At 39.8% G+C, this 25491-nt stretch overlaps 1 protein-coding gene across 2 annotated transcripts in view; it reads left to right on the top strand.

Moving 5' to 3' along the window:
• Nucleotides 1-25491, top strand: part of abca12 (ATP-binding cassette, sub-family A (ABC1), member 12) — a 75917-nt gene that overhangs the window by 3333 nt on the left and 47093 nt on the right. For both annotated transcript variants that reach the window (XM_083921609.1, XM_083921610.1), the window contains exons 4-28: nucleotides 2238-2379; nucleotides 3314-3438; nucleotides 4472-4545; nucleotides 5141-5311; nucleotides 5448-5641; nucleotides 6249-6367; nucleotides 6673-6770; nucleotides 7524-7670; nucleotides 8538-8704; nucleotides 9554-9687; nucleotides 11036-11166; nucleotides 11506-11670; nucleotides 11928-12127; nucleotides 12566-12699; nucleotides 13430-13544; nucleotides 14811-17429; nucleotides 18696-18808; nucleotides 19054-19121; nucleotides 19551-19699; nucleotides 19910-20040; nucleotides 20358-20500; nucleotides 21989-22156; nucleotides 22390-22607; nucleotides 24084-25028; nucleotides 25245-25351. In XM_083921609.1, the coding sequence (XP_083777735.1) occupies nucleotides 2238-2379; nucleotides 3314-3438; nucleotides 4472-4545; nucleotides 5141-5311; nucleotides 5448-5641; nucleotides 6249-6367; nucleotides 6673-6770; nucleotides 7524-7670; nucleotides 8538-8704; nucleotides 9554-9687; nucleotides 11036-11166; nucleotides 11506-11670; nucleotides 11928-12127; nucleotides 12566-12699; nucleotides 13430-13544; nucleotides 14811-17429; nucleotides 18696-18808; nucleotides 19054-19121; nucleotides 19551-19699; nucleotides 19910-20040; nucleotides 20358-20500; nucleotides 21989-22156; nucleotides 22390-22607; nucleotides 24084-25028; nucleotides 25245-25351 (6777 nt within the window). The remainder of the gene's footprint in view (nucleotides 1-2237; nucleotides 2380-3313; nucleotides 3439-4471; nucleotides 4546-5140; nucleotides 5312-5447; nucleotides 5642-6248; nucleotides 6368-6672; nucleotides 6771-7523; nucleotides 7671-8537; nucleotides 8705-9553; nucleotides 9688-11035; nucleotides 11167-11505; nucleotides 11671-11927; nucleotides 12128-12565; nucleotides 12700-13429; nucleotides 13545-14810; nucleotides 17430-18695; nucleotides 18809-19053; nucleotides 19122-19550; nucleotides 19700-19909; nucleotides 20041-20357; nucleotides 20501-21988; nucleotides 22157-22389; nucleotides 22608-24083; nucleotides 25029-25244; nucleotides 25352-25491) is intronic.

Raw genomic sequence — 25491 nt, 5'->3', positions numbered from 1 at the left:
ATGTTTGTTCTTCTTTATTCTTTAAACTCAGTTGACAGAAAGCACTGATTCATCCTCAATAAATGTGAGCAAAGGTAAAGTAGGGAGCTTTTTTTTTTTTTTACCTTTTGTGTTACCATCTATGATCACAGATGAGAGTCAAATAGTTGGTCGTATAGGGAGGGGTAGAACTTGCAACCAGTTGTTTCTGAAAAACACACCACAAACCTTTAACTTTCCAGTCAGCCTAGTTCTTCAACCGCATGAGAGGACATTTGATAACATATTCCCCCATGCATAAAGTGTTTATTTTCTGCATCAGTAAAATGAACAATGTAATAAGGACCATCTTACTTAGTTCTGTTATTAACTGTAAGCAGTTAAAGTTGGAGTCTATGATTTTTGAGAAAAATGATTGATATGTGAAAACCCAAAGCAAATACACCCCTCCCGTCAGTGCTCAGTCACAACCTTAGCATGTGCCAGATCTACCGTTCCTCTCCCTCCCACTGTTCACAGACCACTTTGTTTGTTTCCCATTTACAGAGCCAGGACTGTACACCAGATTTTTTTGCACAAATACAGGATGGACAGCTAGCTGACTGTGAGGATTTATAAAACAGAACAGCGCAAAACAAGCCATCAGGCATCTTATTCCTGCGTCTTTACCTTAAAAACGATACTCGCTGTCAGACAGCACTTTCTGAACTGAGGCTGTTACAGCTTTCTTTAAAGCCAACAGACTCCTTGGAAAAAAACAGTAATTTAATCTTGTAGAACACTGGGGTTGCTGGTTTACCACTGTCTTGATTGGTTAGTTTATTTGTGTTATTGTGTGTGACTTAAAATGCTGGCAGCTAGTGTAGGCTATGTTCCATAATCAGAGACTACCTTTAACCCTCCCACTTTTGTGTGATGGATCAGATTCTGTGGACGCAGGGATTCACATGTAACTTAATAACCCCCGAGTGCCCTAATATAGAATCTATCCAGTGGATCTGAACAATAGGACCTTCCCTCCCCTGTCAAGTTTATTGGGTGTATTGGACCCCGCCCAAAACAGGCAACAAAACCATCTTAAGTGTCTGATCCGACTGAATAACCAGCCGTAACCTTGAATCAGGTAGTATAATTTTATAAATGACGCTGCAAACATTGTGACATTTCTCACATAACTATTAATAGCTATTAAATCGCTCCTCGTGATTATTACAGAAATATGCAATAACTATTTTCCATAAGATGGGCCCTGTTGTATTCTGAAGTAAGAGTGGAAAACTAATGCTAAACTAATATGATGAAAAGAAATAGGATCTCAAGGGCTGGAATATAGGTTTTAGTTTTCATTGAAGATGGTAGAAGTACAAGTTCCCATTAGATGTGCCTTCTGCAGTTCTGCGTTTGTTGTTCCTTTGTTGAATGGCAGTTTAAATACGTCCATCTTTATTCTCCTTGTTTAACTTTCAAGTTTACAAACTCTACATTCATTCTGTGTGATTGTCTGTGGGGTTGGAGTGTTAACTTTGAGGTCTGATGAGGTCATTCAATTCTTCAAAGTTAGTTCATTTGCTTTATGTTTCATAATGTCTTCCCCCCACATGCCATTACTAACCTTAGTCAAATGCTGTTTGCTATTATTCTCTTTCATGTGTTGTGTCATGCTGCGTTCAGAGATAATAATAATAAATACCAGAGTGGTAGTGTGCCATACAGTCAGTCTAGTCATGGCATCTCGACTGCCATTTTATCTTCATTCCTTTTTTTCTTTCTTCTGAATACATGCAGTATCTGAGAATGTTTTCTGATAAAAAAAGATGATAGGAGTTATTTGCTGGCAGTGGTCAGGCTCCTGATCTTGTGGAGCAAGAAGACAAAAAAATGCAAAACACGGAAGAGTGAAGATGAATAAATACAATGCAAAACATAACAATTAAAAATCAATGAATAAAATAAAAACAAGCAATTAAAAGAGACAACATCACATCAAAGCAAGTCTAATGGATTTTAAAAATAGATTTAAAAGAGTTCACTGATTCAGCACAAAAAGAAAAAGCCGAGGTGCCCTGATGATGATTATGGGGTTAAAATATCTGCTATATAGCTTGGAGCCATGCCCAGACGTTCTTTAAACGTGTTCAGTAAAATCTTGAAATCAATTCTAAATGGAACAGGGAGTCAATGGAGAGAGTACAGAACTGGGTTGATGTGATGTCGTCTGTTAAGACCAATGCAACAACAACTTTGTCATGTTTCTCCAGGTTTTGTGGGACCCCGAAACCTACCCAGCACAGGCTTCCTCCCTTTCCTGCAGACCCTCATGTGCAACACAGACAGCACCTGTCACAACAAATCACGCCTGGTGCACCAAGCTGCATCCAAGGGGTCCTCCAGGCATGCAAGGTACATTCAGCAGCATAATTAGTATATGATGTATTATCAGCCCATAAGGCCTTGATTGAAGAGATATGTGATGCAGTGATCGATATTCTCCTGGTCCTCCGACATCGCTACACTGAATTATGTTTCCTACAATGATTTAATGGACTACACTATTGTTTTGTTTTTTCAAGATCCTAAATCAATTATGCCGTTATCATGGGCAAACGGAGGAAAAATATCTTGTTATCACAGGAAAATGGAGGAAATAAAATATATGTATATATGACCCTTTAGGGCATCCGTAAGAAACACCATACATTCATTGAAGTTGTAATGTCAGTCATTGTCACTGCATCTATACCAACTCCAAAATACTGTACATCTTCATTGACTCTATTGTTGTCATATGATAAAAAAAGGTGTACAGAGGTAAGTCGATTGAATAACAAAGGAGGGACACACCCCAGCATAGCAGCATCACATGAGATGATTAGTCATTGTCATCATGGAAATGTACCAACAGCAGACATCCCCCTGTGGTGTACATAATCATAACCAACCACAGTTTTATAAAGCCGTATTCATCCAGTTTTTAAGTCAAAAAGCTAAAAGTAAACATGTTTTATAGCATAACTCTGCTTTTTGTCTGTTTTTGTCTTTTATCTGTTATAGAGTCGTAGATGACTGAAAACTTTTTCTCTGTATTTCCGTTAAAACCGCTCTGTCAACACTTGGAGTTGCATAATCTTAAGTAAACAGGCAGCTATATGCAAACTTGTTAACTTTGTTATAGTGTTAACTGGTTCTCTTGGGTTGGAATTGTTTTCTGTTGTTACCTGAGCTGTTGTGATGAAATATACAGTACATTCCAGATACAGGGATGATGGTGGCTGGTGAAAACTTGTTTGTGTAACCCTCAGCCTACTGATGAAAACCTTTTGACTCTGTATGACAGGTCAAACCTCTCGCCAAAGGGTTCCCTGCTGGCAGACCTGATACAGGGGTCTGATTTTTTCAATCTCCCCAAGGACTCCAGCGATGACCCTGCAGCACTGATTGAGGCATTGAGCAAGATTTTGGGTATGTTTTCTTCATTCGTGGAATTTTGAATAAAATTATGCTTTTTATATTCTTTTTGTGTCAAGGAAGGAGCCCGCGACAACCATTTGATTATATTTTGTAGCTAAGACCTATTTAGGAAAATAGGCAAGCCACACTGTGTACATTGAAAAGAATACTTTTCTATGAAGAATAAGCAGATAAGAAGATTAATATCTATCTGTTCAATATAAAGCTGGAGCAACAGCACAATTAGCGTAGCATAAAAACTGAAAACAGGAGAAAGTAGCTACAACAGCCTTTGGCTAGCTACTTAGCAGTTACTTTGGTTCAATTGAAGAAGACATTTACTAATAAGTGAGTTTTAGAAGTGCCGGCAGGTAGTTTTTATTTATTTATTTTTCCTTGGAAACAAAGCAAAGCTAGATGTTTTCCCTATACTACCAGTCTTTATGCTAAGCTAAGCTAACTGTCCTGTGTTAGCTTCATTAACTGACACATAGGACGGTGGTTATAATGGGGTAATCTCTATGTTCCCCGGATCCTATGTTCCCCTTTTTTTCCCCAAAAGCGTCCTATGTTCCCAGGAGCATAAGCCTGTGCCTTCGCAGATTTAATATGGCATTTTGTTAGGCCTAGAGGTTACTGTTGGGTTTAGTGTGAGGGGCAGGGTTAGGGGGTAATGTTAGGGTCTGCATAGGCCTATTTGCTGGAGAAATAGGCACTAATTGTGGAAAAAATAACAGACCAGGGAACATAGGACCCTTTCTCTGAACAGCGGGGAACATCGGTTCTTCTTTAAAATAAAGGTCTGCTGTTCCCCCGTCACATACAAAGCGGGGAACATAGGACCCGGGGAACATAGGTACGCTCCTGTAATCTTTTCTTCTAACTTTAACATATTTTCCAATATGTTCTATTGCGCTTTTTGACTGTCAGGGTAGAAAAAGGTGACTTTGTGTACTCGAGCCCCTTCTCATGTTTGCATTATATTAGGTTTTATTGTTTCTTCTGAGTTCAGCCAGTTATTCAACAGTGTCTTCTTGTGTTCAAGGTCCATCTCACCAGGGAAACTCCAGTAAAGTCTCTCTCATGAACGCCATGAATACCACTCATCTGGGAGATCAGGTGGGCATTGTTCAAATCTAATTAGAAGAACAAGACTGCTGAGAATAAGCAACGGCCTGTTTACTTACACAGTGTTGAAACCTTGTGTGGTCTCTTCTGTATAGGTCATTGTTAACAGACGAGCCTTTGTAGGAATGCCTAGAAGGTTTATTTCTAATTTAAGTTCCTCTTTATTCTATTGCCTCTTTTCTAAGCGTCACTGCGGTGCAACATTATGTTTGAGTAGAATGGAAAATGTGTTATTGTAGCAGTAGCCAAGAAATATTCTGAAAGTATTACCATTGAAATTCAGTTTAATCCCTCTTGGAAACTATTGGAGCCACTCAGCAAGGCATTATAAAATGTCAACTCCAACAATGATGAGGGATCAAATCAAAGAAAAGCAGTATTTTAAACCATTATTTTGTGGCATCAGTTCCGTACACTGCATCTTTGAGCATGTGGTTTCTTTAATAGTTCGTTAATACATATTGGAACCCTAAAAATGCGATTTGAAGGTATCACCATTTGTGGTCTCATCTAATAATATTGTATGAATATACCTTTTTCAATGAAAACCTTCATTTAATGCATAACTGTAATAATCTGAATCCAGGAGGCCATGAACAAAATGCTTGGATCATTGAACCAATTGAAGAGAGCCATTTGCACCGTGACGCTGCCCTTGATGAACACAACCTCACCCAACAGCCTCTCCTATGCTGTGGACACTTTCTGCAAGTCCAACAACACTGTGTTTGAAGTCTTTCTCAAAACACTAAACCAGGTGTGTGTTTATGTTTGCTTGCACACATGCAGGTTTGTGCCTGCATTTGTCAGCTTGTTGTTACTAGGACAATGACCATACACTATCTTTGAAGTCCTTTATTTCTGTTTTCTATTAAATCCCCTCTGGTTGTCAGATACTGACGGAGCTGATGCTGACAAAACCAGACGAGACGATGACAGTGGCTGGGGCGGCAGTGATGGTGTTTGATCAGCTGCAAAATCAGACCTCGCTGTGGGAAAGCCTTTTAGCTCTACCCCACCTCTTCTCTGCTGGTTCTGTTGATGAAACACTCACCACTGCAGAGGCCCTGCTCGCCAACATACAGCGGTAATGTACTTTCAATGACGGAGCAATGCAAAATGAATGAACGGCAGATCTATGGAGGTGTTTATTTATTTCTTTATTAAGTTTAGAAAAAACACCTATGAAGGGAATAGTTGAAGTATGCTTTGCTTTAACTGTTAGCATGGTTTATAAAACCTTTATTACACTTTTTTTGAAGAGCTTTGGTAGCTGAGTGGTTACAGCGCACGCCATGTAACTGCAACATTCCAGCTTATATTCTGGCTTCGGGACATTTCTTGCATGTCATATTCCTCCCCCCCCCCCCCCCCCCAATCTCTATGCTGTCTTCTGTCAAATAAAGGATAATATCAAGCAGCAAATCCAGGTGCTAAAAACTGCAGATCCTCGAATGGCCACTTGAGGCTGGCCCCAAAACCGAGCCAAACTCCCCTTTGTTAAAATGCCCAACTTTGCAGGAGTATAGTTAAAGAAAATGTTTTTTTGGTCTACCACAATTTAGAAATAGCTCAGGACTTTGGATTCACAACAGCAGGAGGATCAAGTGTGTGTGTTTGTCTAGACATTAGTCTATGTTAAGTGTTGCAGGTTATGTCTTGTTTTGATGCCCTCTCCCCCGTGTTCTCTCTAGTGCTATGCATGTCATCCAGATCAATTTCCCTGAAGTTCACACCTCACTTTCCGCGGTGCATCCTCTTCTTGCTGGAGGCATCAATGTGATCCACTATGCTCAAAACTGGCCTGGCAAAGGTAACTTTCCATCTGCACATAGCATATGTCAGCCACAAAGACCTAGCAATTTTGGCCTAGCAACGTGTTTTTTTTTTAATAAAACAGCTTTAATGTATACTCATGTGTATTGTTTGTTACATGCAGGTAAATAAACCACTGTTAATAAAAATTTATGTCACAGTATCATTGCCTAAAATGCTGAATCATAAGAAAGCCACAATACAAACATACTTACCTTTGATATGAATACAACAGAGAAATCTTGCAAGACAAGTTTCGTGCGGATGCCATTAGAGTGTAACATGTGATTGAATTCTGCTTAGATGTGTCTATTACCCTTGGCGAGGTTGTCACGTTGCAGAACGACTCACTAGGTGAAATGGTGAAAGGTCTCCTACAAGTGGAAATACCACTGGACAAGGTATGTAAGAAATAGACATAACATGGCATTCCTTTCTTTACCGTATTAAAATAAAAGATGGCGGCATAATAATTATACCAATCTGAATAAAATGTCTTCCCTTGTATATTTTTTTATTCCCTCTTGAGATTTGTGTAATTTCATATTACATATTGCACTTTTTAATACTAAAATAAACGCACAGCAGGGCTGTCTTTAGGTTTGGCAAACTGGTCTCAACCCACTCTGCCACACTTGAGCCTCACACCAAAAATACACCAAGCAGCGGCTGATTGCTGCATGGTCCTATGTTCCCCGCTTTGTATGTGACCGGGGAACAGCGGCCCCTATTTTAAGAAAAGGGTCCGCTGTTCTCCGCTTTTCGCAGAAAGGGTCCTATGTCCCCCGGTCCGCTGTTCTTCCACAATCAGTGCCGAATTCCGCGGCAAATAGACCTATGTAGACCCTAACCCTACCCCCTAACCCAGACCCTAACAGTAACCCATAACCCTAACAAAATAGGGCCCGGGGAACATAGGGATGACCCCTCTAAATGCTATAAGCTAAGCTAACCATCTATTTGCTGTAGCTTCATGTATAATGGACCAATATGAAAGTGTTATCTGCAAAAGAACAAATATTATAAGTGAATGTTTTTGAAATTATTCATTAGATGCAACACCCTTTAACTACTTGTTTGACTCTTTGTGGTGATAATTATTCCATAATTGGGTCACCACTTTATACAGAGTTTGACCATAGTTTTTTCTCTAGGCTATCGGCTTGACATTGTCTGGAGACATGGGGCATTCATACCTGTGTGACAACAGCAATAACCCAATGTGGCTAACAGCAGCATGCAGTACAGGCACCATGGACAAGCTTCTGTCCTGGATCAGCCCTGATAAGTTGGCAAAGCAGGTAGGTGAGAATTATGTAAATCATCAAGAGAGAGAATCCGATAAATGTGTCAGCTATATGATGTTTGTGGGTAGCATTTTTTTTACTATCCACTGTCTCACTATTACTTTATCTCATGCTACTTGTCTGTGTTCTTCTGCCCTTGCTCTTAATTTGCATTCCCAAGTCCAACTTTGACTTCTAATTAGATTCAGAGAGTACCAGATAATTAGTCCACGACCAAGAGAAACCTGTTGGCCATAGCAACAAGCAACTGCGAGTTCCATGTCGCACCTGGGGAACATAAACCTCAAAGATATCCAATTAGCAATGCCACTAACGGTAGACGTGTTTTGAGGAGATAATTACCAATCAGAAGCTGTTAGCTAACACTGTCATCACTCTGTGTACTCGCTCAAACAGTCAGCCGGACATCTAAGGCTGGTATATCACAATCAAGTATAGAGAATTTGCTTTGGTCTTTAAGTTCATCACAATAAACAGTAAAAGAAAATTAAAGCTAAAAAGCAACTACTGCAACAGTCCAGAAACATTAAATGACACATTTACAATAATAGGCTAATATGAAAATCATATTCTGAAACATACAGTATGTTTAATATATTTGGCTTTAAAATGAAAGATAAGTACAGTTTTATATAGCAATGATGTGTCATATTACTAAACATGTCACTTACAGATTCAGTTCCATAGGGCATTTGTGCATAATGGCATGAAATATATTGAAAGGAATTGTGTAGAGATTTTTTAGAGATTACTGCTTGGAAACAGACAAGATGCATTTTTGTACCGGATGTACAGTGATGATGTAGCTTAAAGGATTTTAATTTTACAACTCAACTCATGTATTAACTATATTTTTCCCAGGCTCTCCTGGTATGGAGTAAGCATGTTGCTACACATGATGTGACATTCGCCAAAGGGCTGCTGCACAGTCTGATGGGAGGTGTATCCCCAGGAGGACACGGAGGCTCCAACATCACGAGGACCGGGCGCAGCGTAGATACACAACCACAAAACATTGACGAGGAGCTGTGAGTACATTGCTGCTAATCAGCTAATGCAGCAAATCCATCAGAGGCTTTGCATTTTATAATGCTGTAAAATGTATTCAAGTCTTGTAGGGTCTTTCTGAATGTCACACAAATGTCCGGACAAACGAGTTCAGACAGAATTTATGTATTTGTTCAGAGACAGTAAATTTGGCCTTTTTTTAATCTCTTGCTATCTATACTATTTACTTATACTATCAAAATCCACTGTCCTCAGGAGCATTAGCTTTTCTTCTTTCTGGGAAAGTGATTGGGAGATGCATTTTATAGACAACATTTTACAATGTTGTTGCCATTTCTGTACCGATCCTTTAACATCATTTGTACAATTAGTTCTAGTCGTTAAACCTGTCTTCATTAATACACATTACTCAAAAAACAAACTGGAAATCACCTTGTGTTGTCTTGTGCCTGCTTTTATTTTTCACTCTCTGCTTTCTGCATGTGTAAAACAAACTTTATCTATAAAATTTAAATAGTATATGAATTGCATCTATATAGTACTTTTCTAGTCTTAGCAACCACTTGAATGACTTTCCAATGCAAGTCAGCATTCACCCATTCACACCACATTCATACACTGGTGGTGGCAGAGACTACCATGCAAGGTGCCACCCGCTCATCAGGAGTGATGCACATTCACATGCACAGTCACACACCAATGGCACAGCTTTCGGGAGCAATTTGGACCGTTTATTGCTCAAGGCTCCTGAGATCGAACCACTGACCTTCTGCCTCTTCATTAGTGAATAAACCTATACACAAATCTAGCATCCACTGTAATGTCAGCAGTTTGTGCTTTATCTTGAGTCTGGCCTTGTGCTTTGGCAGATTTTTGGGGGTCGGACAAGTGTTGATGGAGATTATAAAAGCTGTGCCGGAGCTGGATATGGTTGTCCAGAGCATCCTCAGAACTGGCTTTCAGTCCATGAAGTTAGCAACACTGGCCCTTGACACCTTAGAAGGTAAGACTACAAAAAAACATCCTGCTCACAGGGACGCCTCAATGAAACTATAATACATTTCATTTTCAACCCTACTGAAAAGAGCTTTGAGATTCCTATTCGTGCCTTATGGAATGTCATTTCAGCATAGATTAAATACATAGATTAAAACATAGATAAATATGCCTATGAAATGAATAAATATTGCTATGAAATAAATGGACTAAAAAACGGACTACTTTTATTTATTTGAGGAAGCTTTTTCTATTTAAATGATTGGACCGCGCTTATCTCCCAGATCCAGACCAAAGCCACAGCACAATAGTTAGCTACCAGCTAGCTAGCACACCCCATCGTCCCTCCTCCTCACTCCCATAGGAGACTACTTCTCTGGAAAGTTTACTGATCCGACAGGGAGTCAGGGGTTGTGGTGTTTGTGCTGGCTGAATTTGTGTTGCCACAACTACTTACTGAGGGTCCCTCTCTGGAGCTGCTGCCCGCTTGCGAAGTAGTCCTCTAGTAGCATGGAATGAGGTGGAGGGACCGCAGGTTGTGCTAGTTAGATAATTCTTGTGCTACTTTGGTCAGAATGTATGAGAAAATTACATCTCAATCATTTTGAATATAATAAATGAAAATAAAAAGAGCTGTGAAATATATGTGGCATTAGGAAATAAAAGTCCCTGAAATAAATACATGTGAAACTATGAAAGAAAAGTAATATAATAAATAAAAGTAGCTCTGTGATCAACATAATTTTCTCAAATAAAAACCTATTTAATTATTCATTGAACTATATTGACTTTATTTATGTATTTATTAACTAGTTCTTCAAAACTTATTTTATAGGCACATTCATTTTATTATTTATTCATTTATTTATTTAATATCACCTGAAATAAGTCACTTAACAAGCAAAGACATTTTATTCCTTTGACAGAAATGTTTAACCTAAATAAAACATACACAGTAAACACAAACTTTGGGGTCAGCCATTACAATGAAGGGGAAGAGCAGGGAAACTGAATCTTAAAGTTCATACACTCACAGGTCATTAAGTGTGCACAAGTGGAGTAGTGCATGTATTTTATAACCCAGGGGTGAATGGAACAAGGTGACACCCTATCCCAGGGGACTGATAAAAGATGCTGAACCAAAGTAGGGCTGGAGGAGTTACCTTGCGGGAAACACACACACAAAAAGGAAAATTACAACAGAGGAAAACAACGCCCTGTGATGTATTATACAACAGAAAATGTGTGACAAGTGGATGACTTAACAGTGTCCAAAAGCATAGCATATCACTAAATAAAACTGTAGTTAACTGTCTGGCTTTGTTTTTGTTGTCTACACTCTCCGTGGTTTGCAGAAATGATTGATGATGTGCTGAAAGATGCTAATCAACTCCAAATTACGTATTCAATGCTCCTGACAAACCAGTCTGAGGCAAGCGTTTGGACTGGTCGTGTCCTGGACAGCCTGATGGAAGTTATTTCTAAGGTATGCCCGTAACTGTGTTAAACTGGGCTCTGTTTAAAGTCTGTCTGTTTGACTGCTACCAAACAGTGACTGTGAAGTTATTGTTGCCAATATTGTATCCAATGACTTGTGCAACCAAGCAAAAATCTTTTATTATAAACCTATGTGCAAGAAGTCTAAGATGACTTACTGAACACCTGTCTGACGTAATCAATTTCACACATGATCCGCTGACAACTCTCTTTCTCTCTGTCATATGTAATAGTACCTTGACGTGTTTGAGGTTTTTGATAATAGTATGGAGCTAACAGATCAGGGAAAAAACACTGATCATTGTGCTTTTTGCCTCTGTTTTACTAGCTTCTGTCACCTGGTTATTTAACATGCAAGGATGTATTGGATCCCTTTGAGTGGCTCCTAAAAACAGAGAGCATAAAGATCGAGCAGTGGAGATCTATAATCTGTCAGAACAGCTCCGCTCTACAGCAAGAACTACTGATGGACTGGCTGCCATTGATTCATAAGGTAAAAGTTACTCAACTGCATTTTGATTAATTTGTTATGTGAAAAAAAAGGATTATTTACTTATCTTACTTATTTATTTTATTTACTTTTCTGTATTATATTGGAATATGTATTTGTTTTAGGGTTGTTCTGTACTGAAATTCGCAGTATATTTAAGCTGTTAATATGGAACATGTCCAACATGAACACACATTCATATTTAGTGTCATAGAGAAATGCTTAAGATTGAGATCTTGTTTCATATTATGTTTCCACAGGCACAAGACGTATTCAGCGCCATCACCAGCCAAAAGGACTACAACGTGACTCTTCCCATGATTCTCTCTGAGTGGCACAAGCTGAACAATACCAGTCTGCAGTTTGGCATGAGATTGGCCACAGAGCTAGGTGGAGCATACTGGATGAACTGGATGCCAGACAACAGCAGTCATGATGTTACCGAGACTCTTCAACAAAGGTATTGAGAATGTTCTGTTCTCTGCATATCTGCTTTAGATTTGAGCTGATGCTTGAAAATATTTTCTGCAGTAGTGTTTACCTTGGCCTCCGTATTCCTGAAGGAACAAAGGCCATCGACGAAAGCAATACATTGTCTTCATTCTTGTGCTTTTCGCTCCAGTTGCTGACATGTTGTTTTGTAATGTAAAACTCACATGTCTTTGACTTAAAAAAATTCCTCACCAACATTTTTTTTTTAAAGTGAAGACATTTGATCAAAGTTACAGTAGACAAGGCCATTTCAGTGAATATGGTGGAAAGAAAAAAAATGCCAAATAGGAGGATAGATATTCCACCATGATGATGTGTTTTTAGATTTTGTGCATGATGTTTCAATTCCATGCGTTCGGTTATCATTTCACTGTCTTAACAGTGTTGTTCTCTGCTTTGCTTGTAGTGTTTTCTTGTTCATGGTGAGTTTTGGAGAAAAGATTGAGAAGAGTCAACTGTGGCCTGAGGTAAAAGACTATTTCCACATGATTTACTGGATTTTGAACTACAGACCCGGTGTCACAACTCAGCCAGCAAACTGTGAGTAACATTTTTTCCTATCTTTTATTTTCTTCTCTTTTCTTTTTTTGTTTAGCAAATGCATACATCAATACAAGACAGGAGGCAAATGAGGCCTAAAATAGTTTTCAATCATCACAATTTTATGTTATTATCAAAATGTCAGAAGACTAATGCACTTGTTTGTCATGGTGTATTTAATTAGCATGCAGAATAATTTCTCTTTGTTCTCTTAGTCCTTACGAGAGCTTGTGAGCATTGTCATCACCCACAAAAAAATGGCTTTCTATTATTTATTTTTCAAAGAAACATTTTGTCTGTAAAATGCTATTTCTCTGTGTACTGTATAAAGCAACTAAAAAGGTTTTGACCAAGGAGGCAGCCACCCACATGAACGTGCACAGATTTTGCACTGTCATTCCACATGCTGAACTCTGGGCAGTAACCGCCCGGTGGCAAGAAACGCTTTAAAAAACATCTATCTTTTTTTGGGAAACATTCTCGAAAGTAGACGGCTTACAGGGCTTTTCACCCGTGGCAATGTGAAAACAGCTTAATAGAATATATCACTGGACTGCTACAATGAAGCTCAATTAAACATTTGTAGGGGGGATCTTTGGAGAAGATATTTCCAGAAACATTTATTCATTGCCAAAAGTGCCAAAAGGTTACCCAAAACCAAGAATGTATTTATTTACCTTGGAGAATAAACACAACTGATTCAAGTATATATGTTTACTTACTACTTTAGGTTCTATTGACATCGACTCCTCAACCATTCATTGCAGTACTGGTTTAGAATGGACACAATTGGTTCAAGCAATGACTCAGGCTCTGATGTCACCAGACCAAGACGTCCTAGTGAAGTAAGTGCTTGTACCTGTTAGTTTAAACAAATTATGTCTTTTTGAATATGGGGACGATGCATGTATTGTAAATGCTCTGTAATTTAATATTCTGTTCTGTTATTAACTTTGATTGGTGGATAGGGTGTTGATTCATTAAAACAACTATTTAGGAGGATATAATAATATATCATGATGATGACAATACTCAGACCATTCTCACTCATTTGGTACATGAATCTATAGCCAGTAGCTGGTTAGCTTAGCTTAGCATCCACCTACTAGCTTTAAAACTATGCATAGGACTATTTTTTGGTGGCCTGGCAAACTCACAGGGATGACAAAACTCCAAGAAGTCTCTGAACCTGGCCAACAAAATTTTGTGTTAATTAGTGAGATTTAGTGTTAGTGTCAAACAAGTTGCGAATTTGTTGTAATGTAACATTAAAACAGGAGATGACTCTGTGCTCAAAGTGATGCCCGGAGCTCCAAGATGGTTGTAGCAGAGTCACGTAATTATTCCAGGATAACTATACTATACTTTTATTTTCATTGGTTGATGCGTTAAATCTTACCCAGATACTAAAGTGCTATTGTGTAGCCCCATTTCTTTTTTAATTGGCTCCAGGGCATGGGTGCTTGATTCCTGCTGGTGCTACTGCCCTGCAGCATATTATTAATTGTTTTTCTGCGTGAGAAATACAATGTGTAGTGGGAGTGCGTGATCAAAGACAGAAAAGAGTGACCGTCTCATTCAATGCATGAGACTTGAGAGCCCTGGTAACTGTACAAAATCAGGCGAACCATGTTAGCCTTCGTTTTAAGCTAAGCTAACATGTCTATCTTAATACTTGAGTGGACAGATATGAGAGTGGTGTCAGTATTCTCATCTAACAAATACAAAATGAACAACAGTATTTCCGACAATACTATATATATATATTATTACTATTTCATTTAATAAATGATTAAAATGAACTGATTGCTATTGTTAGTGATTTACGATATTACGATTAAACAGGCAGTCACTTTGCATGAATGCAGAATTCAACATAGTACAGAGTTACAACACCTTAAGAAGTTTTAGTTATTGTTGATTAGTATTGTTAGTGATTTGTATTACGATTAAACAGGCAGTCACTTTGCATAAACGCAGAATTCAACATACTACAGAGTTACAACACCTTAAGAAGTTTTAGTTATTGTTGTTGCTGTTTAAAGCACATTACTCATAGCAATTTTTTAAAATTCTAACATTTTCTTTTTTTTTCTCTCTTTCCTCTACAGTTGTCTCAAAGGAACTGTGAATCTGTTGCAGCATGTATTAGGAGACACCTATAAATATCTGGCAGGATCATTTTTGAAACAGGAAATCAAAGGTGGAGATGCACTCTCTGCTTACCTGATAAACCTGATTCAAAACCTGGATGGCTTCGTAAACACAATCGCCATGCTTCCTGACCAGAGCATCACTAACCCCAATGTCATGCTTCCCATCATCGGTAACCTGCTACAGTCCACAGGCCTGGGACCACTGCTGCCCTTGCTTACCGGAGATGGTCCCCTCAATATTTCTGCAGTGCTCGATGTTGCCTCGAAGCTTGGCAGGCTCAACCAGCACCTTTTTACCTTCGATGAGACAGACCCAGCGATGCCTGAACTGGAAAGATTGATCATGCAATTTCTCTCCTTGGAGGGTAACCTTACCATGTCTGTCTCCAGCATCATGGGACACACTCTGCTCACCTATTCAAACTACTTCGACCCGGATTCTGTGAACCGTCTCAGAGAAGCCATCCAGCCTTTCACCAACCAGACTTCAGCAGGCATTGTAGAAGCCATCCTCAGTGCAGTGGAGCTACTGAGGACAGCAATGGATTCCCCAAACGCAGACCCAGTGAATATCATTCTTGGGTACATACGCCAGCTTCAAGAATGCGTCATGTCTATGTTTAGACTGCGAAGAATCCAACATCACCTGTTACCAAGTGGGCAGTTTAGTGCGGCACAAGTCACTGACCTCCACCTGATTGCCAAGGACTTCCTTAACCTTCTCACCCCAGAGAGCCTTCAGAACCTGACTCAGGCTGGACCGGATGCTGCCCAGAATATTGTGGCACAGAAATTCATAGCAATCTTACCACCTGAAGTCCAACAGGAAGCTGCTCGCTTTCTCCGTGATCTCATGTCTCTGCAATATCAGATGACCGAATGCGCAGCAGGCAAAAACTGTGCAGCTGGAATCTCAGAAATCTTCACGTTCCTGGACAAGATATTAGACATGATGCTCTCTACCAACGCTAATGTCACCTTCGGATTATCTACAACCAACATTGTCCTGGAGGAACGAGACTGTGAGGAAATGACATCCTTCTTCTCACTCCTCTTGTCCTCCAGTGATGCTGCCTATGTGGAAACTTTAAAACAGACTCTTTACTTCATCAGATTGCTCTTGGCTACACCAAATATAACTGTGTCTGATGTCCAGAATGCTCTGCGACAGTCAAACCTAACCCTTGAGGAGCTGGACGACATTGCTGCACTAGCTGGAGCTGCCAACATAAACGACCTGATGGTAAACATAATGGAGATTATCAATGTCCGCCAGTGTTTTGAATCACAGCACAACCCGATGACGACAGGCCAGTGTGTTATGGGACTGATAAATGGTGTTAGCAGTTACCTGAAGCACCTACCTGCTCTCCGCAATGAGACAGCCATGCTCTCCTTCATCCCGTTAATCATCAACAATGCTATCAGCGATGTTGTCCAAGCCGACTTCAGCTCCGATCCTAACGTGGCTCTTGCACACACACTGAACAGCACCTTGACCAACATCAAGACGAACCTCCAGCTGAACCATTTGTACACTCCAGAGATCATGAAGGAAATCAGAGTTGTGGAGGGTCTAATACAGCTGGTCGCCAACACAGAACCATTTAACAATTTGAACACCACCTTGCTACAGAACCCTATGTATGCTCAGAAAGTGTATCTTGAGATTGTGGAATGGTATTTGGAAAGGTTGGAAAATATCACCAGCACAAGCTCGATGTCAGAGCTTCTCCACCACTTTTACGACATCACACAAATGCAGTTGACATTACAGCTGGCACAGGTGGATTTCTCTTTGTTTGTCAGTAAGCAGGTTGAGTTCCTGTCAAACAACCTCAACTACCCAATAGATGGTGAAGGGGTGATTAAAATTGGCCACACAACAGTTGAGATTCTCAGGCGTCAATTAGAATTAATATTTATCAACTTAGAGGCTCAGGAGTTAACCTACAACCCACATCTCAACACAACTATTATGCAGGCCACTGAGCTCCAAGTGAAGTTATACCTCGACCTCATACAGAAGTGGATGGAAAAACCCAATGTCTCTTCGATCCTCACTAGTATGCTCCAATGGGGAAACCCCAACATTAATGCCTCCACTCCCATCACAGACCTGCAGCACTTGCTGGAAACAATGGTTAATGTTCTCACTGATGATCAACAGGCCTACCTCTCTGTCATTGTCAATATCACCAAGTCCCTGAGCAAAGCCCTGATGTTGGCAGAGCAACCAGGCGGCCTACAGAGTGACCACTTCTTAGCTGCCATCTCGGAAGTAGTCCAAAGTGTTATGCAGATCCTGACCGCAGCCACGGGCCCCCTGCCGCACTTTGTACAGCAGAACATCCTGGATATCGTGCAGGACTCACTTAAGCTCATTGTCCACCCAGACATGAGTTTTGCTTCATCCCGTAACACCTTCCTCCTCATCTTCAAGAGGGCTGAGAGTGTCATCCAACTCACAGTACCAGAAATGTTTGCTGAATACCTGCTTTTTGGACTCAAAGTAGCAACCACATATTTTGAGAGCATCTCTACAGCTGGTGGACCCGAAAGCATCAATCAATTGTGAGAAATGTTGCTATTTTCCTAACAGTTAATTGGACAGTGTCTAGATTGCCATAATAATGTTATGTTATACAGTTGAAAAAGGCTAGAAAATTAGCACCCATCAACAAATGTAGATAATAAAAAAGCGGTGTCAGAGAAACAAACAATATTATATTCGAAATATTCTTTTGAAAAAATAATTAAAACGTAGTACCATCACTGTAAAGTCACATACCTTCTAAATGATATGCAGTATGAAAAGTACTTAGTAGTGGAGCTTGAAAAGATAAACTAATTGAAATGATGCTCCAGAATAAAAATCCTCTGTGTAAATCTGTGTATAACAGGTGCTTGGTTGCTAAGGTTACCACTGGTGAGAAGGGTAATGCTTTGAAGCAAGTCTCTTTGTGTTAGCTTTTTGTATAAAGTATAAGTGAATAATATGGTGCTGTCATTAATTAGGAATTGAATGCCTAAAGCATATAATCAATATTTATTTATCACATGTGTACTTGTACGTGAAAAGTGTTACAAGTACTGAGGAACCCATAGAGCATTTCACCTGACTCTGCAGGTGAAATGCTCTATGGAGCATTTGGGCATATATTTTTTTAGCTTATAACTGGGATTTTCTGGCGCACAGCTTCACAGTTTTGGTTCACTCTCACTACTCTCGTCAGCAGGTAACGTTTTTTCAGCGAACATGTTTTAAAAACTAATTTTACGCTAACTGCTGTGACAGTTAATAACTACGATGTGAACAAATTGCAGCATTTAGGAGCTAGAGAGCCAAATATTTCCCTGAAGCGATGGTAGAGACCAAACCAGAGCTAAAAAGAGAGTCAATATTGGACTTAGATTAATGAGGTAAATGAATGACAATTATACTAATGCTTATCTACAAAACATGAAAGCAAATGTTTGCTGACAAATGTGCGATATCGACTTTCAAAGCTTGTTTCTGCTGCCCTCAAGTGGAGAACAAAATCAGTTTATTGCAGTTTTATTTTAGACGACAGTATTTCCATCCCTAGGTCAAATTGCAGTAGTACTCAAGATGCTTTAAGTTATACTGTTGTACCAACTAGTTGATGGAATTAATTACATTAATGCATGTCAGTAGATATAATAAAATAATATAATAAAAACCAGCAGGCTTCTGTATTTCAGCGATCATAATTAACAACCACCGGTCCAAATGGATAGTATATTTTGATGAGGCATTGACAATCTTTTGATAAGACACGTTGATATCTGAAATACTAATGCGCTCTCTTTCCTAAGGATTCTGAACGAGATGAAAACAGTCCAGAGCTTCCTGCCGCCAAACAGCACAGCTCAGGCCTACATCTCTGTCCTCATTAATGTCACTCACTTTATCTTGGAGTCTGGCCAAGGCAAGTCACCTTCTCTTTGTCACTGTAGGTGGACAAGATGTTGAATCATGATGAACTCTGATGGAGTGGAGGGCGCATGGTGCACTTCATTATTTAAGCGTTGATGCCAGATAGACTGAGAGCTGTGGTAGCACAAATGTTTCTGTCATCAGTCGTAAGAATACGTTTCACATGAAAGATTATGTTTTTATGTTTGATATTAAAGCTGAGGTCCACTTTGAGAAGAACTTTTGTTGTGGTTTCAGGCAACATGAGTCTCTGGGAGAGTTTTGAGAGTGCATCAGTGGAAGAATTGCCTGCAATCTTTGGCCAGGTAAGGCTTTAAAACACTGTCACATGCATGTATGAGAAGTTCATTATGGGTTTATCTTGTTGTTCTTTTTCCCCTTTCAATTACATTTAGTTTGAATTCATAGTGTGGAAAATGAAACATTTAAAAGGTCTGCAAGGTAAACATTAGATAACATTCAGATAAAATGTAAATTCCATCTCTGTTGCTACTTAAACTATTGGCCAACATCCAGTTTCCCCACTTCACACGTCTACATACAGGTGTGAGGGTATAACGCATTTATCATCACAACAGAAAGACAGTTATTGGTCATATGTCATGCGTCCTGAACTCAATGTTCTCATAATATTGCATGGATCAAAGGGCACATAAAACACAACTGTTGTAGTTGAGGTTTTGCATTGAATCGTTTTGTTTTCTGCCTAATTTCCCCCTTTTTTTAATGCTCAGGTGGGCAAACTCTTGAGCATGCTTTGGCCACTTGTCATGGGAGGCACGGGCCAACAAACAACTGCTCCACCTCTGGAGGGCTTTGCTCATCTTGCTCCAGTCCTGGAGCAGGTGATGACTGGAAAGGCAGACGAAGAGACGTGGGACAAGTAAGTTGAATTAACACTTTTGATGGAAACAAACAAAACAAATAATTACATGATTTTGGTACTGCGGCAGATCAGTATTGAACTGCATGGCCTGTAAAGTATGTCTGTGTGATTATTGAAATACACAAACATGTTTTTTCTTTTGTTTCATAATAAAAACAGCTGTTGCTTCTGATTGATCTAAATCAAATGCCATATGTGTTGTGACAGACTTCAAAAGATACTAGAGGCAGTACTGTCAACCCTCAAAGGAACAGAGTTATGGGACAGTGTCCCGTCTGTTGTCCCACTGCTTGAGAAAATCATAGGAAGCATCGTGAACAACATGCAAGCGCAGAACGGTGAGGATATTACTGAAAAGCAAGGCTTGTGCGATGTTTGTGAAGCTAGGACAGAAATACACTGTTATGTGATCCAGAATCATCCCTTTTACACATCACGAAAAGAGACTCATTCGCTGAAGGAAGAATTGTTTTCTTTGTTCAGTTCATGTAAATTATTAAACACAGATGTCACCCTTAGACATCGTTCACACCATGACATACCTTAAATATCCGTGAAATAGCTGTTCTAAAGTCTCATCTACCATTTCATAAATATTATCAACAATTTGTTTTACATACCTAGCTTTTTTATCTCTGTCTTTTCTTTCTCCCAGTGATGATACTGAGCCTTCAGACACCGCTGGTGACACTGATGAAAGAAATTGCACAGTCTGTGAACACCAGTCATTTTGACTTGTCTGAGGTCTCCGAAAGAATGCAACTTGCCATTGAAAGCACAGTGAAGGCAGCTGAACAGGTTAGACTGCTACTGTTGTCTCTTTTCTAGTCTTTGTATCCCGAGTGTCCTCAGTGTACTTCAATGGCACGTTTTGTGGACATTTTTGCATGTGTGAGAGTGGGGTGGGAGGTGAGCTACTGTACCAATGCATAAATCTTCATGCATTGCTGCGATTAACAATACCTAGCTCTCATCTTGGCATCACACCTAATGTATTAATCGATTCCACGTGGCATGGTGGGATGGTTTTCTTTAGAACCTGTCAAATTTATTTACCCTTTCTAAAAGCTTTTGACAGACAACACCATCATACTAGGATACAGATTCCAACTGGATGTTTGCTGGGATTTGAAATTCAATTATTTACACCTCATCCATAGGATAAGAATATACCTCAGTTAGTGGTAAGAAGTCAGCGGTAAGAAGTGCAGCTATTGGTGACCATTTTTTTGATGTACAGTATGAAAGAAAAAAACAGACACGCAAAAACAAGCTAGGTGCTTGTCAGATTTTGTCACATGTGCTGTACAGTAAATATGAAGTCACAGTACAGCCAGCAGCTGGTTAGCTTAGCTTAGCACAAAGGCTGAAAACCGTGAAACACTAAGCATGACTCTTTTAAAAGGTATCACCATTCACTTACCAGAATCGCTAAGGCTCATAAACCGTCACATTATATATCTTTTGTTTAATTTGTACAAAATTGAAGGGCAAAAACAAGCAATAACTCTCAAAATCATGTGCTGCTAAGCTAACCAGCTGCTGGCGTAGCTTATTTCCTGCAGACACGCCGATCTCCTCATTTATCTACAAGAGAGTAAAAAGCACCATTTGCCAAAATATCCTACTTTTACTTAAAAATGTATTATTAAGGCTTCATATACTTCAGTCTGCTGCTCAAATATTACTATTACATTTATAGTAACTGTCATGTTTATTGTTTAACTGTATCATCTTTTTCTCATGCTGTCAGCCTCAAAGAGCCAGTATCAGATGGGCTCTAATCTATACCGTGATGAAAGAATTAATTATAGGGCAGCAGAGCACTTATACATTGTTATCCTTTTAGTCTTGTATACCTTAGAGCAGACGTCCCCAGAGTTAGTGTTGAGACCCAAAACCCATGAACCTGAAAAACGTTGAAAAAGTTTGGGAACCCTTGCCTTAAGGGAAACTTGTTACAATCTACCAGATATTTCTGACATGGCAGAAACTCTATAACTGACCCAGTGTTTGTGAACATACATTGTATATGTTATACAGCATGCATGGGTGTGTACTTGGTGTGTCACTCTGTGAGAAGCGATGATACCTGTGTGAGACTTCTGCCCTTTTCTTTTCTTCTCTGGAAACTGTATGAACAGGGAGATAAGAATATCTCCCTAGTGCCTTAGTCTTTTGTCTCACCAACACTTTGTTCTATTTCCATCTGTCTTGCAAACTGAACTGGTTTTCTTTGAACAATGCATATGAAACAGAATAAGATGTTGCCATCTTCCCTTCTAGGTTAATGGCACATTGGAGTGCAGTGAAGTGCTCAAAACATGGGAGCCAGTACAAGAGGCAGCAGGCTTAAGCCACACCGCTATGGCTTTGTGGTGCAACATCAGCCTGCAGCCAGTATTTGAAGCCTATGCTGCATCCCAGTCTGTCTACGCTCACATGAACATGAGTGTGAGTAAATGCGTGGCAAATTATATAAGGATAATGCAAGCAAACTCATTTAAAGAAGGATATTACATTCTGAATTTGTTTGACCAGATGTTATATCAAAATGTGTGCCAAAAATGGCAAAAAACCCCATTTTCTCTGCAGTGAACAGCTTTACCACTTGGTGGCAGTGTTGACAAGCAGAGAAAGCTGCCACATTGCTTACAGTCCGTCTCTGCTCTATGTTTTCTGTATAGCACATGGGTGTGAGACCAATGACTGTGAGTGCCACTGCTGCCAAGATTGTCAAGACTGTACAGTCTCTCTACCAAGCCAACATTAACACCTCACTTGTGACAGAGCAGTTCATCATGGCTTTCTTCAGCCAGCTCTTTATGCTTGCAGGCCAGCCTCTGAGCCCAGAGGCACAGCTGCACGGATACAAGCAGCTCCAAGACATGCAATTGCAAAACAGGTGACTACTTACAGCCACAATAAGATTATGTGATTTCTCCCAAGATGTGCTCTTCACTGTGGTCAGGACGTACTATGCTTAACACCATCAGAAAATACTCTGGTCTCCCAAATCCATGTATTTATTAAGGGGTTATTATTATAAGACATGACAACAAATTTACCCTGCAGACCAGGGATCAGCAACCGTTATAACATAAAATGCAATTGTTGAATGTTCTTGTTAATCAGTGTTCCGTAGTAGCATTAAGCCTGCCATTGTCTACTGAGTTTTTTCCCACCCGTGCTGCCTTCTATGAATTAGGCAACAGGTACTATCACATCAGAGGCAAAGTAGGATAGGTCATTGTGAAATGCGGATGGGAAAAAACTAAATCAAACTATCGTAAAAAATAAACACAAAAGCACCAGCCATCTGTCAATGATTGTGAAAATGGTAATTTGGCATGTGGATGAGCGGGCACTTCAACATGAAAGATTCATTTGTTGCATCAGTACATTAGAATGAAAGAGCAACAGCTTCTGTGTAATGTTCAAAAGTCACATGAGGAGTAGTCCGTTATAGCATACTTTTGTTCCCATTTTATTTTTATTTTCCATCAATGGAGGCTGTAGTAGATCAGACAGACTGGGCCACACTGAAGGCACAGGATATGATGCCATCATATCAACGTATAGTGCAGTCACAAAACAAAACCCACTGAACATTAGAGTGTGATCATATTAAACAGTATTTTATCTGAATGTATATTCTGTACATTTCCAATGCATTCTGTTGCATCCCTATGACCCCTGCAAAGACCCATACAGACCCACTTATACATACATGAAATCACCTCTTCATTATCCACAATGAACTAGTCAGGCCAATTTGATTCATACCTAATTAAAGAATTACAGTGATCACATATGCATTATGATTCATTTATTTAATGTGATTCTGCTTGAAAACAGGCCAACCTGCACAGATAGGAGCTTAACCATGATTCAGCTAGCTGAGACATCCTCTTAAAATTGATTTCCCTTTATACGCCAGCTGCGATAATGAGCCGGGCATGGTGATAAGGATCACATTTTGCATATCACAGGGCATCCGTCAAGTCTGACTACATGAGTTATACTAGATCATTGATGGAAATACTCCACAGTCTATTATCAAGGCTAAAATGGAAAATAGTATGCGAATAAGTATAAAGCAAGATGATAGAGAAATATTACTTCTGGTCTGTCGATTTAAATGGAATCACTTTGTCCAGAAAAATAATTTAGAAAAAAAAACATAGTTTGCATTGTGTGAAAAAATAGGTGAGAATTATCCCATTGTCCAGACAAGTGCTTTAGGTCTTACAATCATCTAATTATAATTTAATTCATATTGTGATTCATTTAAATGTCGATTCATATTGACATTTGTTACCCAAGATTTCTATGGAATTAACTTTAATTAACACCTTCATTAAATTTCTCCCATCTTCAGTTTGTCTTCCTTCAAAATGCTGTCAGATGAGCTCATACGCATGGCCCCATTCATCCAACCTTACACTGAAGCTGTAGAGAAAACACTGAGCCACATCCTGGAAAACTACCATCTTCTTCAAGACAGCAGCTCATCCCAGGAACTCTTCGAAGAAGCAGCCATGATCTTATTGTCCTCTGCAAACATCACATTAGATGACACCTTTCCCATGATGTGGGGAAATTTTTCTGGACTCAATGTAAAATCACTTACCAACATGATGAGGAAAGCTACAACATGGGTGACCGACATGAAGATATTTGGGGATGCGCCTATGGTTTACCAAGCCTTGGAGAGCTTTCTTGCATCCAACGACTCAAACGTGATTGTGCAGAAGGTGGCTGAGATGTCTGCATGGTTGGCCTCCACTCAAGCATCTGGACTGGATCTGCTGACCCAGGTTCTGCCCAAAATCTACGACATCCTCAGGCCTCTCTTGTCTGGTCTGACCCAGATGAGTGGGGACATGCCAGCAAACATGGATTTGTTTGAAGACTTACCCGGAAACATACTTGCAATGCTGAGGCAGCTCGTAAGCAGTGATCTTCTGCCCCCCATGGACTACCACCCCAGTATGTATCAGCAGAAATTGACAGGCGGTAATCATACAGCGAGGGTCCGAAACAGACGCGAGGCCCTGATGATGCCGGCAAGGGACCCCATGGATGACTTCATTGACCTGTTTAACATTGACTACCCTGCCATGTTCAAAGCCATCTCTGTCCCTGCTACCACACCAGAAATTATGGAGACAGTCAACATGCTCTTCACCAATCCGGATTTGAGCGTGGTGGTTAAGGGAGCTACAAGCGGCATGCCTTGGGACATGGATGCCTCGCGAGAAGAGACAATTGATGCTGCCCTTGGGCTGCTCTCCTTCTTCACTCTCCCTGGCGCATTTCAGATGTAAGTCTTATTTTCTCAAACATGGCTTTGGGAACAAGAAAAAATATATACTTTATGTATATACCATTTTTTTGTTGTGTAAACTCAGTATCTTGCTTCAGATATGCATTTGCCCCAGCAACTAAAAACATCTTCTTTCAATCTTTTGCCTTGTTTTTCCCCATTGTGTTGCTCTGTTTCATTAACGTTTTTTTATTTTATTTTAATCTTTCCCAGGTCATCAATGGATCTCCTAACAAATGCTGCCGGTATGCTTCCTGATGGCCTTCCATTCGCCTCGGTGCTTAAAGATTTCACCAGAGCGCTTGCCCTTGAATCTCAAGGTAACTTAATGATTCAGATCTACTGTCTCTCTGACTCACTCATAGCTTTATCCTTTTAGTTTCTCCAAATTAGCTTTACCTACTGACTCCTCTGCGAACTCCCTCCCACCTGTGCTTAATTGTTGCTGTTATGTAGAGCT

Source organism: Echiichthys vipera (genome assembly GCF_963691815.1).
Source record: "Echiichthys vipera genome assembly, chromosome: 10".
Classification (NCBI taxonomy): domain Eukaryota; kingdom Metazoa; phylum Chordata; class Actinopteri; order Perciformes; family Trachinidae; genus Echiichthys; species Echiichthys vipera.
The sequence above is the reverse complement of the archived record's forward strand: the minus strand, read 5'-3'. Positions and strand labels throughout refer to the sequence as shown.